The 17,720-nt window shown below is 38.2% G+C and overlaps 1 protein-coding gene and 1 non-coding gene across 2 annotated transcripts in view; both read left to right on the plus strand.

The window, feature by feature from the left end:
* The window catches only part of LOC138691230 (zinc-regulated GTPase metalloprotein activator 1-like), a 344,216-nt gene extending 330,137 nt beyond the window's left edge, over window positions 1–14,079 (plus strand). The window contains exons 12-13 of the mRNA XM_069813038.1: window positions 8,712–8,835; window positions 13,879–14,079. Of these exons, the coding sequence (XP_069669139.1) occupies window positions 8,712–8,835; window positions 13,879–13,943 (189 nt within the window). The 3' untranslated portion in view covers window positions 13,944–14,079. The remainder of the gene's footprint in view (window positions 1–8,711; window positions 8,836–13,878) is intronic.
* A 1,518-nt stretch (window positions 14,080–15,597) lies between these two features.
* Window positions 15,598–15,670, plus strand: TRNAY-GUA (transfer RNA tyrosine (anticodon GUA)). The gene has a single exon. It is a non-coding gene; the product is annotated as a tRNA-Tyr (tRNA).
* The last annotated feature ends 2,050 nt before the right edge of the window (window positions 15,671–17,720 follow it).

The raw sequence follows: 17,720 nt of genomic DNA on the forward strand, positions 1-17,720 counted from the left end.
GGATTTTCCGAGCAATTAGAAAGTATGGTTCTCGGCTGGAATAGTCCTATCCTTCTGAATGAGACTGGAATGTCACTTTTCAAACAACAGTTTGTAAATGCCTATAGTTTGAGGTTTTAGTAGATAGGTACTTTGTTTCTTACAGGGAGCAGCTAAAATGCATGTGTCCCACATCGCCTATTTTCTCCTAATCCAGAAAAGCGAAACAGTGCTTGCAGTTCTGTTATGTCATTCATTTCACTCACTTCTCTAGTTTTAGTACTTACATTATTGCGATGGACGAAGCTTTCACTACAGATGGAAAAATAATAATGTGTCAAGTGTGCGGTAAAAAAGTCGGGTGCTCTATGAAATCCCAACTGGAGAGTCTTATCTATCCTATACCTGCCAGATATTGATGTTAAATATTTTCATGATTTTACATATTTTGGTACATATTCAGCTTATTTTTCTTACATAAATATGTACATATTTCAAACCTTGATATTACATAAAAATCCGGTCTCTAGTTATGAGTAGCTCCACTGCTGTGGAGTAATGGTTAGCACAACTGATCATGAAACGAACAGGCCCGGGTTCAAATCCTGTTTGGGGCAAGTTACCTAGTTGACCTTTTTTCCGAGGTTTGCCCTCAACCAATCGAAGCAAAATTGCTGGATAACTTCCCATTAGACCTCGGACTCATTTCGCCATCATAATTTCACTCCCTTCTTCCATCATCTCCGTTTCTTTCCTAGGTTTCGGGCTAGCTCTGATGTAGAGTCGGCTGCTAGCTGCCGCCGGACTTGGACCCCGTGGATATGTGGTCATTCGTTGGTGGTAGCGCTACGCACCGTGGGCTCTCCACTGGGCTCATGGTAACTCGTGGGACCGGGGTTGAGGGACCGTGATGATGCCTACTCGGAATGGTAAATGGATCACGCAGGCTGTAGAGGAGTATGGGGGCGGCGCGCAGTGGGATCTGCGCTCCACTGCGCGCTGGGGGGCCTTGGGACATGCACACCATTCCAGCCCGACTAGTACAATGGGCCTAGCCAAGCGGCCATCGTGCGAGCATAGTCCCAGTCCGTGCCATCCCCTAAAAGGGAAGTAATAGATAGGTCTACCCCTTACGCGCACCTATGCACCCAAAGATCAAGGCCTAAGATAATAACATAACACACGACAAAAACAAGTCCTTATGGAAGGAAGATAGGGCACCATTTGATAGAGCTCTTGAAAACAAACAATTTTCATAGTAAACATTCCTATTCTTTCAATGAGAAAACGTACGAAAAGACAATGCCATTAATATTTTAAAATGTTACAATACGAAAATGTAAAAAAAAGACAATTAATGTTGACATATTACTGAAAGACTGGACAATGACATTGATTTTTACAAATGTTCAAAATGTCTGCCGTTCTGATTAGCACACATCCGTACTCTTCTTCTAACATTATTAGTGACTCCTAACACTTCGGCGTGGTCAAGTGACTGGAAAGTCTCTCGGATTCGCTGTTTCGTGACATCTCTTCTTGTTAGACGATCTTGATAGACATTGTTTTTTAACCGTCCCCAAAGATAGAAATTCAAAGGATTCAAGTCAGGAGATGGTGCTGCCATGCCACAGGACCGCATCTGTTTGTATTATGTAGGAGGTATTTGTAAACAATCTTAACTTTTAGGTACTTATTTTATTATTCACAAAAGTAATTGCAAAACTAGAAAATGTACATACGTAGGTACAGAGAAAACAAAACACTTCCTTATTATACATTGTTGGGCAAGGTCACCTGAGTTTATTACCTGGCTAAGTGCAGTGTACATGTAGACCTGGCAGTACGTACTGTAGATACTGTATTGAGGTGACTAAAGGAGACACTGCTGAGCGAGCAAAGGGGAAGGATAGTTTACTTGTATTCACCCCTCGACAGTGCTGCTGGGCACCAGGTTTACACTCAGCCAGGTAATTATGCGTGTGTATTATGTCAACATTGAATGTACGAGGCGCATCCAGAAAGTAAAGTTTCCCTATTTTTAAAAAAAAAAGAACACACACTTTCAGGAAAACATTTATTGGCAACAAGTACAGCAATGTCTCAGCTATTTTTCAACATAGCCACCATCAGAATTGAGACACTTGTAGTATCGTGGGATCAACTTTTGTATCCCTCTGTCGTAGAACTCTGCCGCCTGTGAATGGAACCAGCGTGTGACAGACGTCTTCAGCTCTTCGTCGTTGCCAAAACGCTCACCGGAGGACAGGAATTTCTTGAGGTGCAAGAAAACGTGAAAAGCGCTGGGAGCAAGATCAGGACTGTAGGGTGGGTGATCAAACAACGCCCAGCCCAATTCCGTCAAAACAGCTGCTGTGCGCCGAGCCGTATGTGGACGAGCATTGTCATGGAGGAGCACAACACCTGCAGTAAGCATTCCACGCCTCTTGTTTTAAATGGCACGTCGCAATTTTCGCAGTGTTTCACAGTAACGGTCAGCGTTCACTGTTTCACCTTGTGGAAGGAAGTCAATTAGCAGAATGCCCTTCCTGTCCCAGAACACTGTGCACATCACTTTCCGTACCGACAGCGTCTGTTTGAATTTCGTCCTGACCGGAGATCCATTATGCCGCCAATGCATTGACTGCTGCTTGGTTTCCGGGGTGAAGTACGAAATCTTAAGTCTCATCGCCCGTGACGATCCTGTCGAGGAACTCGTCGCCGTCATCGTGATACCGTTGCAGAAATGTCAGTGCTGCTCCTAAACGTTGCATTTTGTGTTCGGGTGTCAGGTTTTTCGCCACCCACCTGGCACACACTTTTTTGAACTGCAGGTACTTAGTGACAATCTCATGCAACAAGGATCGCGATATCTGCGGAAAATGGCTGCTCAGCTCCGTAATCATGAAGCGACGGTTCTCTATGATGCACTACCGCACCAGCTCAACACGATCATCATTGATGAGGGACGGTCGCCCACTGCACTCTTCATCATGGACACTTTGACGACCTTCGGAAAACTGCCTACACCAGCGACGCACCATCTGCTTACTCATGATGTTCGGCCCATAGACCTGACAGAGCTGCCGATGAATTTCAATTGGCGCAATGCTTTGTGCATTAAAGAACTTTATCACCGACCGAAACTCGCAGGCGGCGGGAGAAGGAATAAGAGCTTCCATTTCGGACCACTGCTGCCACGCTACTGGCATCAGGCGGGACCTGTCCGGCTGGCATATGATTGATACGTCATAGATCTGTTACGCATGCGCAATTGACACGGCTAATTACGTTTACTTTCAAGGGGAAAAAATCGGGAAACTTACTTTCTGGATGCGCCTCTTTCTTATCTAGTTTACATTTTCTTCTCGTAACATTTCTCAGTATTAATAATAATAATAATAATAATAATAATATAATAATAATAATAATAATAATAGTGGTTTATTTAACCTGGAAGAGTTAAGGCCGTACGCCTTCTCTAACACTCAACCAGGAGTAAAACTGCGTTAGAAAAAACACTTACAAATTTGCAAAGTACAGTACAATTTTACACACAAAACTGAATAACAAGTAAGTAGAAATCAGACATAATATATAACATACAGAAAGGAAGGAAAAAGCATAATAAAATGTGAGCCGTAGGTCAAAATAAATGAGACATACAAAGTATAAAAAGTAAGACAATTATTGATGATGATGATGATGATGATGATGATGATGATGATAATAATAGTAATAATAATAGTAATAATAATAATAATAATAATAATAATAATAATAATAATAAATTACATCTTTTCGTACGTTTTCTCAATGAAAGAGTAGGAATTGATAAAAACGTTTCCTATGAAAGTTGTTTGTATTGAAGAGCTCTATGAAATGGTACCTACCCTATTTGACCCCGACTCCCATTTGAAATTTTAAAGTGCTACGCCACTGACCCTACTTCCTGTTAAGGCTGATTGATAAAATCAAGCTCAAGTGTAAGTTCACATGTGCTTCAGTATAAATATTTTTGTCTCGAAAATTTTAATGCGCTAATTTCCGAAACAAATGACTTAAGGGTGGTCCGAATCATCCATTGTCTTTACATACTTTTCTCATTGAACGAGTAGGAAATAATAGAAACGTTTCTTATGAAAGTTGTTTGTTTTGAAGAGCTCTATCAAATGGTGCCATATTTGACCATGACTCCCATTTGGAATTTTAAAGTAATACGCCACTTCCTGTTAAGGCTGATTGATGAAATCATGCTCAAGTGAAAGGTCACATAGGCCTATGATTTAGTTATAAATATTTTTGTCTAAAAAATTTTAATAGACTAGTTTCCGAAGTTAATGACTGTTACGGGTGATCTGAATCACCCTATATATCAAAATAATGCCAGACCACAATTGATTCATTAGGCTCCAATACACAACTTTAAAATTTATTTTCAAATATATAAAGCATCAATTAGCTTCGCTTTCGTCACATTATGCCAGCCGTGGCGAGAACGTGACTCAGCGATACATTGTGGCTCGCAGTGATAGCTGTGCATTTCGCTTGCTTCTAACCTCCGCCAACTCCCACCCTCTCACTCACTGGAGTCAAACTCCGTTCTATTTGTATTTGTCTCTGACCTGCGAGTGGCATATGTCTCTCTCGAAACCATGTACGAAAGTTCCAAGTAGGATGTGAGGACACATTTTTTTGCTGTCAATATGATGAGAATATTAAATGTATGATTTGTTCACGAGTATTACGAGGAAAACGGTTGTATAACATAAAACGGCATTATACTACACGTTACTGATGAAACATTAAATGGTTAAGTGTTATTATTGTTGTTATCATCATCATCATCATCATCATCATCATCATCATCTCGTCGACCCTTTTTCAGCAGATGTACGAATAATGCCGTTAGCTCTTCAATTTGAACTCACTGATTTACTATGTGATGTCAAATGAAAGCTAGATGTAAGGACTTGACAAATGTTGAACTTTCAAATCTTTGCCAAAAAATAAATATCCGAAGCTTCGTTCTTTCGCATGCTCTGTTGAAGCCATGTTCGCTACAACTTACGTTTGTGAAAAATTATTTTCAACAATTAAAATAGTAAAAACCAAATTTAGGTCACGACTGACAGACAAATAACTTCGTGATCAACTACGACTGGCAGTAAGTGACATAATTCCTGATTTTGAAACTTTGTCGCAGAGACATTCTGAATACAGTTAATTTTAGATTGTGATATTGTTCATTTATTGTTCATTTCTTTCTTCGTACTGTATAAAATTATATTTAAGTGCTCGACGTAAGGAAAATTAAAATCCGTTAGTAAGTCAGACAGTTGCTTCACTTCCCCTTCCGGTGTCCGCCTCCCTCCATAGGTGCTATGCACGTTGCAGGTCAGGTTACACAGTGGCTCAGCGCACGATTACATTTTCGCCACCGCTGCATTATGCAGTAACACCTCTAGTGAAAGGTAGGGAAAGTTGAGTATTGATCCATTACTAATACGGACTCTATTTGCGAATCGTTTACAGCGATCAATTAAAGCAATAAAGTAATATAAAATTGCAGGCTTAATTAATCTCAAGAAACAGTATTGTAATCATTTACAGTGATCAATTAAAGCAATAAAGTAATATAAAATTGCAGGCTTAATTAATCTCAAGAAACAGTATTGCAATAATGGCAAACAGTTATGGTGGTCAGAAATAATCCTACTGGTGAGAGATTAAAGTTTAACTTGAACTTCCTTTTAATGTGACATATAAGTTATGTAATATTGCGACTTGTAATGTGAGATCCTCTGTAACTCTAAAGAAGAAGAAATTTGAATGAAGATAAACGAAAAGTGATCGAGCGAAAGAAGACGTCGGAATATTAATCAAATAATACATATTTTATTTACCATGAATATTTATACAACATGTCCGGCTTATAGGTTTAACATTACAAACTTTCGTTGTATCAGATTCCGATAAAAAAATTCTATCATATAGTCTATTAGGCCTATGATTAGTAGATCTCTTGCAATTTTATGAAATTTGTGCTTGCAACAATGACAACAATGATCACATGATTAGAATGTGCAAAGATGGCGATGTGAACAACACAACAAAAAGTTTGCTGTGTTCTTGAACTGACTGAAACGAAATCTGTGAAACATGTACAACGAAATTTTCGCTGTGAATTTAACCTTGGGCGTTGCTCCATCGTGAGCATTGTGAAATGGGACAGACAGTTACGAGAAACTGGTAGTCTTTTGTCTAATGGTAGGAAGCATAGCAAATGGAATGTGTCTGCGGAAAATGTGGAAAGGATTCGTACGGCCTTCGTAAGAAGTCCGAAGAAGTCAATTCGACACGCCAGTGATGAGCTCGGCATTCCACGGTCCACGGTTCATGATGCAGTCCACAAAAGATTACCTCTACGGTCCTACAAGATGCAGTTACATCAACGAATCTATCCTGATGACAAATTTAAACGACAAACGTTTGCAGCATATGTTTTGAATGAAATTGAAGAGGACGGTGCTTTCCTGGATAAAGTGTGCTTCTCTGATGAAGCAATTTTCCACGTGTAGGAAAGTTAACAGACATAATTGTCGTATCTGGGGTAGTGAAAATTCTCGTGAGGTTCGTGAGGTCGAAAGAGACTCACCAAAATTAAATATGTGGTGTGCACTAATGAAAAATAGAATAATAAGCCCGTCTTTCTTCGCTGAGAAAACAGTGACAGGAACAAATTATTTGGATATGTTGGAAAATTACGCTGTGCCTCAATTACCTCTTGGAACCATTTTCCAGCAAGACAGGACCCGTCCCCACTTTACGGTCCAGGTGCGAGAATTTTTGGATAGGGAGTTCCCCGGTTGATGGATTGGAAGAGGGGCTGAACCACTCGCTTGGCCTCCACGTTCCCCAAATATGACCCCACTGGATTTTTTCCTATGGGGTTTCGTGAAGGACCAAATGTACAGCACTCACGTGGAGAACTTAGATCTATTGTGAAGAAAGATTTATGAAGCCATCGCCAACGTCACATCACAAATATTACTGAATACCTGGATGGAGGTGGAGTATAGGTTGGACATCTGCCGGACCACTGTGGGTGCACATGTTGAAATTACTTGAAATGTATCGTAAATGACATGACTCGCTATCACACAATATCAGTTTCTTCATTAAGTATGGCTTACTTTAAAATATATACTCTCTTAAGCTGTTAAACCTATAGGCCGGACACGGTGTATATACACACATTATAATATGAACTGGTTTAATTCTTCAAAAAATTCCCTGCATATAATGTGTGTATCAATATGTTCAATTAAGATATATGGATCACATGAGGAGACAAAGAGGAAGGCAGAAAATAGGAAAGATTGAAGAAAGCTGAGTTTGCAATGAAAGACCTGTCCTTGGGAAGAACACTAAATGAATGAATGAATGAATGTGTCATTCCACAGTAAGGAATCACTTTGCAGTGAAAAAAATTTCATCTTATAGTTTCTTGTTATATGTCACTTGGAAGTTTATTTCATGTAGTTTCAAGATATGTGCATCATAACAGCTGTTTCCTTTCGGTTCACCACTTTTTTCATAATTATACTTATGGCAGTCAGCAATTTCACGCTGAGAATTTCATTTGAGGAAAAAAAAACATCCAAATGAAATTCTCAACACACAACTCAATTTCAAAACACACACACTCTTTAACTCCACATTTCACTACACAAACACACCCCCACAGGAAATACAAACAAAAGGCACCAAGACCAACAACAACTAATTCTAAAGATGGCCGATAACAAGCTGAAACATGTTAACGAGGTAATGTAAAATTTAACACGAGAAAGACACATAATACGTTTTCCAAAGTGATATAGTGTTAAAAATTGTGTAATCTAGATGTATATAAAAATATATGTAATTTCGAATTCAATGAACTATATTAATACCTATGCAACATTTCACCTGATACCAAAAAAGTTAATTTATGCAGTCTCTGACTTATTAATGTGTTTTATTTTCGAATATTTTTCTATTCAGATTTTATATTATATCTCTTTATTTCATTTTTCTTATTTCTTGTATGGTGTTGTCATTGTTTTATTCTCCTTTATTTCTTTGTATATTTCTTTTTCCCATTCCATTTGCATTCTGTTTAATCTCTTTAATCCCACCCTACTAAGTACACAAATTGTGTCCTCTTCCCCTAAAGTCCGTTTCTGGAATCTGTAGAACTAGTCGCCACATTTGGATGGAGATGGAGAGAAGCAAATGGGCGGAGCCTAGCAGTGCGAGAGTGTGTTGCGGACAGCATTGGCGCGCGATCGCTAAGGAGTAAAATGCTCATGCCAGAAGGTAACATCATCGCTCGCTCTCTTTAAGCCAGTGGTCGTCAGCACTCGCTGAAATGGGTAACGGGTAAGCAGTGCGTCGTAATATGCCCCATCTCGTCGTGCAGCAGGAAGAGGGAGACAGCATACCCGCCAGCAGCCACGGATGCACGCTAGTGCAATGTCTTATCCGCGGGTAAGAGACGCTAGCCCGAGAGTGCACTGTGCTGATGATGGCTGCTTTAAGCAGTACCTTTCCCGTCAGAGCATTCATTGGCCCAGTCACCTCCACTCGCCACTTGCACTTGCGCAGAGGATTTGTTTCGTCTTCTAGGTCTACAGATTCCGGACAAGGACAACAGTTACTGAGTTTTTTGCTTTGTTTTTTTCCAGGGCGTGGTGTCTGTGAGCAACGAGCCACGTCCGCTCTTGGTGCAAGCAGTGTACGACATGTATGATACTGAATCCATTGCTGCAGATATTGGAGAAGCGCCTAACTGCAGATTCATTTTCATTGGTAACAACATTTATTTCTCAAACATAGGCCTAATCCATTGATTTACTATATCAATTCTGGTAATAGTAATATTGCAAAAGACAGTGACCACCTTGAAAAATCAAATTAGTTTGTTAAGTAACTTGGATATCAACTTCTTTCTTTTCTGCTGGAAGATTCATTGGCATGTTGGTTTACGAAGAATGTACAGCATTTGAAACAACGCTTTTGTTCTATAGTGCGTGATTCATCTTTTCTTAAGCTAGCCCACAACGATAGAATCAGGTTGATTTTGTCTTCGAGCGCTTCCGTGTGTAATTAATTTATGAATATTATTCTGGAAAAATAACACTATTCTGAAAGATCTTACTTTAAAGAAATAGCAAGATGTACACAGTATGTATTTTCAGCTCTGTATTTGTAGGAGTTTCATTTTTCTCAACAAAATGAATAGTTCATTGAACTTTTAATTATGTACTCTTTGTTCTTTGTGGCAGCTCACTAATGGTGAGATTTCCTGAACTGTTCTTTAGTACAGGGTTGTTTCCGATCTCTGATAACGAATTTGAATGACGTCATGTGCGTCAAGAATCACACCGACAGATGAATTGTGGCCAGAGGTGACAGACTTGTAGTGAGTGATTTCATAATCAGAGTGCACGGTGTATCACAGTAGCAATGCCCAAGAAAATCGAGCCTTTTTGGGAGATATACATAACAACGCTTTCCGATGCCAATTACAGTTACGTGAAAATCATAGGAGCCTGCAAGAAAACGTGGTTTCGTTATTTCCAAGAAAGGCATCTTGCATGTACCTAATAAGACTGGCAAACCTCGGATGAGATTAATTCCAGAGTGGAAAAAGCAAGCAAAGCTGCTCCCAGTCACAAGTCGCCGCACCCCACGAGATGATACAAATTAATTCCATTCTGCTGTGAGTCGTCGTGCACTCTGACTATGAGATCACTCACCTCGCGCCACAGTTCAGCTGTTGTGTGACTCCTCATGCACATGATGTCATTCAAATTCGTTATCAGAGATCGGAAACAACCCTGTAGATCATTTACTTCCAATAGACTGTTAGAGTGTCTTTCGTGGCACATAAGGCAGTAAAATACTTATCTTTAGGAGGAAAATGAATCTGAATGTCGCATGCTGTGGTTTTACAGCGCTTAGAGATTCATGTTATTGAACGAGAAATCTTACACAAAATTTTTCCAGTATTCCTGCCCTTTGTCAAAATTCAACTTTGTAAGTAACCAACATGGTCTACCATCCTCTTAACGAGAGTAATAATGATTGAAGATTTCCAGCTCTCTCCACTTCACGCAATTAGTTTTATACTGCCTGACAAATAGAGTGCTGAAGTTCTCGCCTTTACCCCAAGGAAATACCCTGAGTACTCATTTCCGTTATAGACTTGAGTATACTCCAGCTTCATAGTGCGGCTGGAAAAATTAAATCAGTGAAAACCAACGAGTTAGAAAGAGATTATAGAGTGTCCATCGCGCCGATATATTTGAAGAAAATTGAACGACCGTCCGCCATTAGCTTAAGCGCCCAAAACAAAGTGGGCGTGGCGATAAGCAAGGTTGGAATCGTGAAGCTGTCAAAATTTTGTTTGCATAAATCAGTTAAACTGAAGTGGAAAAACCTAGTGTTTCGTCAAATAGTGCTAGTACCCTAACGTAATCTAAAATAAAGAACTTATGTACGCTAAATTTAAAACACTTCAGCTATTCCTAGAAGGAAAGCTTAAAAAATAACCTGAGCAAAATTGTCATGTACGCATGACAAGAGTTCCAGCAAATATACTGAAGAAAATGTTAATATTCCTAGGTTTTTTTAAAATGCGACCTGAAATGAACGAGTATGATTGGGATGATTTCATTAAGTCGTTTTCCCAGCCTCTACACGTTGCAAAACTATTTGTTATACCATAAGATATAGAATGAAAGTAGACCCTAACTGTAGTAAACAATCTTTACCTCCAAGCTTGTAAAACATGACCAAACGCACTTTCAGTTCTTTTTTTTTTATTACAGTAGTGTATAATTATCGAAATGTGAGCGTGAGGCCAACAGCCGGCTGGTCTGTCTGGGCCCTTCAAGGGCTGTGGCACCACAGATTATTATTATTATTATTATTATTATTATTATTATTATTATTATTATTATTATTATTATTATTAGTGTATAATTGAGCACTCACGTGCAATAATGTGTAGGTATTTATTTACACTGCAAGTGGGCAAGTACCCGGTGGCAGTGGTATACACAATACTGGGTGTTCATTTCAAAGTGTGTCACTGTTGTGAGTCAGCGATTTGAAGCGAGTTTCAGCTTTTACGTCAGAGAAGTTGCCTATTAATCAAGGCGTTCAATCTGAACTTGAGAACGTGTACGGTATAACTTGAACGTCGTAGCAACAGATGGCGGTCTGTAAAGTCTGTGTGCTACCATAACCTCTTTCGAACTGTGTTCTGCTCGGGCAAGTCGTACGCAGGGTATTTGTTATCATCGGTTGCGTACGGCAACATTCCACAGTACAAATCAAATGCTCCGTGTCCATGTTGACCGTCGAAGTTAGTGTCAACAAATACTGTACGTAAGTAATCGTCTTAATCCTCTCCACATATCTCGACAGTAAGAAAAAATTCTCCTCAGTACCTGTTTCCAAACAGTTCACATTCCTGCAAATACAGGCGTTACCGTACGGATCGGCAAGTACCCTTCAGAATGAACGCCGTACTTGCTAGGCAACGTCTCTGGCACGTAAGTAATACGCCTCTGTGGAAGTGTAGGAAGATGAATTCTCTAGGCTTAACGACTAGCCACATGACGGTATACAGCCAGCCATGACACACTTTGAACTGAACACGCAGTATAAACAGTAGTTACGAAATACATTCAGACTTACCCCATTATTGCACGTGGGTGCTTAATTATGTTCTTTCATGCCCTTCCAGTCAAAATACTAACAACAATACGGCCTACCCGAGAGTTTTGCGGAATTTTGGATGCGAGTGTCGAAACATAATTTTAATATTTTATTGCTATTAGTTTTTAACTGAGTTTGAAACGAAATTATAGTGGTTTTATCCGTATTTAGTTTAAGTCCATTACTAGTGAACCATTTATTTGGTTTATCGTTTGTCTTCGAAATAGGCCTACATTTTATAAGCTACAGCTCATCGTCTTCTTCTATAAGCAGTGCGGACACAAGGAGCAGAAATAAAGGATGCCAGTGTCTGAATACAATATTTTAATATTTTATTGTTATTAGTTTTTCACTGAGTTTGAAACGGAATTGTAGTGGTTTTATCCGTATTAGTTTAAGTCCATTACTAGTGAACCATTTATTTGGTTTATCGTTTGTCTTCGAAATAGGCCTACCTTTTTATAAGCTATAGCACATCGTCTTCTTCTATAAGCAGTAAGGAAGGACACAAGAAGTGTCGTGAACACAAAAAGCTATGCTCGGAGGGACACAATTTGTCTCATTTCATATTATTTATTACCCACTGTTTCACCAGTTCTCTTTGTTTTAAAGAGAATCTGCAAGAAAACAAAAATACTGTAGTACACACGGTATGTATGCCGGGCTTTCTTACACATTTACGCATGAAAAAATTCTGCTAATTAACAAAACTATGGACTTAACTTCATAAAACTTACCTGAAATATGATATATCAATTGTCTTTTTCCTTTTGATATTGCAGTTATATGCAGCACACACAACAGGCATGCTTTTTTTTTTTGTTTTTTTTTTTTGTTTTTTTTTTTTGTTTTTGTTTTTTTTTTTTTTCGTAGCTCTTACCTCTGTATGCACAACGTTGTAAGCAGACGAATTTTTACAACGGTAGGCGCTTATTTCATATCTGCCGTGTTTCGCGGTGGCACCGCAAAGAGCGCTGTACAGGACAACATGGCCACTCTATAATCTCTAACTCGTTGGTGAAAACAATCCATTTTTATTTATTTGGTGGCGTCAGTAAAGACACATGTCATTACAAGTTCCAGGTCACGTGGACCCTTGCCTTAACAAGAATATTGCTTAGTATAACATGAGTACGTAAATGAAGTGTGACCATCTTCTCCATCAGAAACGGAGACTGGTAAGCTGGATATGTAGATAAACTTTCAGAGGCAATGATTTTTGCAGAAAAGTTAACATTACTTGATTGTTCACCGAATGTTATGTGTAATAAGTGAATTAGGGTGTTTTTGTAGTTTCTGAAGATAATTTTTACGTAAGTGCTGCACGTAGTCACTGAATAAAATGATTTCCAGGTCACTGTACAGTTGTGCGTTAGTAATGTAAAAATCAGCACCTGTGATGGTTCTGCACACAGCTCTTTGGATGGCATCGAGTTTCTTGATGTGGCGGGGATGGGTTTGAGCCCAAATTTCTGACGCGTAGGACATGTATGGCTCGTACAAGTTTGGTTTTGAGGGGAATGAAGCTTTTAAGTATTGGATATAATGCTAAGAAATTCATTATCACTCCATCAGGAACATAACCTGCGCAACGCCTCAACCGCGGCACTAACGCGCTTCTCCCTTACTAGGAATAATTTGATTATATATTTATATCTATACCGTTGATATGTTCAGTCATCCTCGTTAGTCGAACGGGTACCTTACTCTCCAGTAGATCAGGTTCGTATGTATCAACTTGAAAACGATAAAATTCCTTATCAATGCTTATCGCATTCCTTTTCTCTGAATTTATTTCATTTTTCTGGTGGTGTAACATAGAAGACCTCAACTCAAAATTCTTTCGGATGGGAAGTAAACGAAATAAACGCCTCACTGATAAAAAGATCTCTGAGCCAAATTAAAAGATCGCGCTCTTGTTTTTAGTCATTTTACTGGGCCACCATGCTATCGCAACTAATGGTTTCTCTTCAAATAGGTTTTCCCATTTCAGAAATGCAATTTGACACTGTCAGATTGACAGACCCCAGGAAAATGTATTTGTCACTGTCTGCAGACTTTGAAAACCAACCAACCAATGATTTTTCCACATACGTGTTTTTTAATATTTCCTTCTGGCTTCAGGTCGAGGGCTGAAGAAACAGGAGCTAGAGGATTTGTTTCTCCAATGTGCAGATCATTGCAGATAATCGATGAAGCAGCTGCAGAAAGAAAGCACAATATGAACTAAATCTTTTGAGCAATGTCATTTTTTCTTAAAATTATATTATATATCGATATGTAGAACTTAAATGGAATAAGAAACTTACATGTACATACATTTAACTTGAGTATAATTTTTTTTCCACTCCAGAGGGAAAATATTCCGTGTGCACGCTATGATGCTGTAATAAAAACGAGAATTTCGAGATTCCAACTTCCTTACCTTGACAGAATAAAGTGAGTCTTGGGCCCCAATCCGGATTGCTGTGATTCTGAACATATTCGGAACATTGTGGCTTGATTCGTACCGCTTCCTTGAGATGTGAAAATATATATTTTTAAGTCAAATTTACTTCATTATTCATTATTTGAATACTTTTAAAAGTACATACACAACCTAAATGTTGTGTGTCGTTTCTGAATATGTAAAAAAATCGTTTTCTCTTATCATTACCATTTTCGAAATGTTGTATAATTAGATTGACAAAAAAAGTCCTAAGAGTAATACAATTGTTACAAGCAGGAAAACGTTGAAATCAGTTACTTAATTATATGTAGTATGTACAGCAGACTTGATTACGATGAAGAAGATAATGAAATTCATTCTTTGAACCGAATTACAACTAATAAAAACCTATTACAGTTTTTCTCATAGTTAAACAACGGATAATTTTGTAATAACTAGACATCGGAGGTTTAGGACAATGCCTATTTTATTTGAATGTTCATATTTAGGCTAAAGGCTTTTAATAAATGTGCACGAATCATGAGAAATGAAGCATTCTGATGAAGTTTGATCTTGCCTTTTTTTGCCGTTTACGCCTTTTTGCTTTAATATGTACTATTTTTTGCCCTTTTCTTCTTTTATATATACTTTTTTGCCTTTTTTTACATGACTACTCACCGCTACCTGACTCCAGCACTGATCTACCCCATTAATTCCTGGCTTAGTTGCCTCATTAGTGATGCCTTATTAGTGTCACTTGTGAGGTTCAAACCTGTCTCCGTACGGTTGACTAAACAACAAACATCAGTTATTAGTCGAATACATGAAGCGTTGGATTTCCACGCTGATAACCCGGTTTCGAATCCCGTTGAGTCCTACTATAATTTGTGGTGGACAAAGACAGTCCTTGCTGGTAGGACTTCGCGGCTCTACCGACGTCTCATTATTGTTACATTAATCATCGTCACACTGATTTTGTCCAATAAAGTGACAAGTTTGTGCATTAATCTTGAAGAGTTGCTTGTTGTTTATTGTAACTCAAATTATGGACGTAAAGTTGTGGATGAATAAGTACAAGTGAAACAAGTCTATAGAACAGAGAAAATACTTTTCCAGTGTACTTTGTTAAGTTACTTATGGTCTTGTGGATGTTTACTTTATGAATTACGGGTGATTCAATATAATTTCAATGCCTTTTATTGCCCTATTTTTGTTGTTTTTAGAGCCTTTCGAGGCGCCTAAAATACCATTTTTAGTGCCTTAATTTCCGATGTCTAGTAATAATCAATGTTATAAACAATGAAATTTAATTAATTTGCAGAGTAGTGTTCTAAAAAGAAAATAGGCTATAAGTTAAACAGGCCACAAAGGGAAACATTGAAAGAGGAGAGTTCGGTCCTGTGTTGTGGATTGGATTCGGCGTAGCTCAGTGGTCAGAGCGCTTGGTACGTAGAACCAAGGACCCGGGTTCGATCCCCGGCGCCGAAGAGAATTTTTGTCTTCAAATATTAAATATTAATAGGCTATAAGTTACATTTTATTTTTCTGAAAAAACAACATTAATGCTTGATATAAAAGCAATCGATACTGCAGTAATACGTATTCTACCAATAACTATCATTTGTAAAACTTCAGAGCAATAAAAACCATGGATAATATTTTTTTTTTTAGATTGAGAGTTTAAAATTCTTTATATTACAAATTGCAGGAGAATGGAGAAAGTTACACATCGCAGAACTGCACGCATTGTATTCATCACCTGATATAATTAGGAACATTAAGTCCAGACGTTTGAGATGGGCAGAGCATGTAGCATGTATGGGCAAATCCAGAAATGCATATAGAGTGTTAGTTGGGAGGCCGGAGGGAAAAATACCTTTGGGGAGGCTGAGACATAGATGGGAGGATAATATTAAAATGGATTTGAGGGAGGTAGGGGCTGGATTAATCTTGCTCAGGATAGGGACTATGGCGGGCTTATGTGAGCGCGACAGTGAACCTCTGGGTTCTCTAAAACCCATTTGTAAGTAATTAATATTACAAGTTACAAAAACACCTCTAAAAACCGTAGAAAAGGAGACGCTACAGCTAAAATCGTAGGTTTCTCGAACATAGGTGCTTAAAATGTATTTTCTTTGCCCTTGCAAGCTATTATAATTGATAATAAAACATTTATATTATTCTAAGCCCTTTATTCGAAATAGACTTGGTAATTTTTTTTCAATTACATAATATGTGGGCCTATAAATAAAAATGCATTTGCCCGTCAATTCATTTCTCCATCCAGTCATCATGTTTTATTAATCGTAGTGGGTTTAGGTACCTAGCTATTTTGAAATAAAAGATTTCATGAAAGTTAGCAGTGGATTGCAAAGTTTTGTCGCTACGTAGAGATGTTCTCGTTGGTACGTCAAAATGACAGAACATCTGCTGCTTAGATTTTCATAAGACAAAACTCAGTTACCACAGTGCAGCTAGAGTTTCGATATAAATGTCGGAAGTCTTCTCCAGGTAAGACATCAATTGGTGCTTGTTATGTATGGTTATAATGTCGAAAGTTTTTTTCAGGTAAGACGTCAATTGGTGTTCATGAATGTTTTGTTATTTATGGTTATGTTATCGACTACCTTAAGAGAAGAGGCGCTAAAATGAATACAGTCGTTTGTACGCATTCCGCAAAATTGTGTGCAACATGCTAGTCGGCACTTAAGGTACCAAAAACGTTTGAGATGTTTTTCTGAAGTGCCTTCATCTTCGTCCATATGGAGAATACGTCACAGGAAATGAAACCCCCGGACAAAGTGAAGCGATGTGATTTCTCTTGCAGTTGTAACCATCGGACTTATGATGAGACGGTCCTCAGTGATAAGGGAACCTTGCATCTTCCAAGACTCATGAATGACTACAATTAAACAATCTGACACAGTGAAAATTTTTATCAGTCTTGGAACATTAAAGAAACAATCATTTTGTAGCAGTGTCTGGTGAAATGCTGCACTGTGTGAATGATTATTACTGGACTTCGAAGATGAAGCACATTTACTCTGAAGTTAAGTACGCACAGAATAATGTAGTGTTTACAAAGCAGCTAGCAAGGTAGTGCTTTTTCTTCGTACACATATCTTGTCAATTACATGGGACTTTTGCAATACAGGAAAAAAATTAAACGTTCACCTGAAGGACAAACGTAAATGTTGGTAGAATATGTTCTATTATCGCCTCTCTGGTGTAGAAGCGTACTAATTCTCTTAGGCCTAAAACAGTTACACAGGAAAATACTATTTTACGAAGATACGTTGTAACAATTTAATAATAATAATAATAATAATAATAATAATAATAATAATAATAATAATAATAATAATAATGCATTATTAGAATATCAGAACAATATCATTCGTAATTGTACATAAATTATAATACAAGAAAACGTAGCTACATAATTTATTAAAATAATTATAAAAGATAGGTCACAGAAATAGACTTGTCTGAGAATAAGATTGGAATAGAATGGAATTTAACTGAGGGGGGGGGCCAG

Source organism: Periplaneta americana, chromosome 16 (assembly GCF_040183065.1).
Source record: "Periplaneta americana isolate PAMFEO1 chromosome 16, P.americana_PAMFEO1_priV1, whole genome shotgun sequence".
Lineage (NCBI taxonomy): Eukaryota > Metazoa > Arthropoda > Insecta > Blattodea > Blattidae > Periplaneta > Periplaneta americana.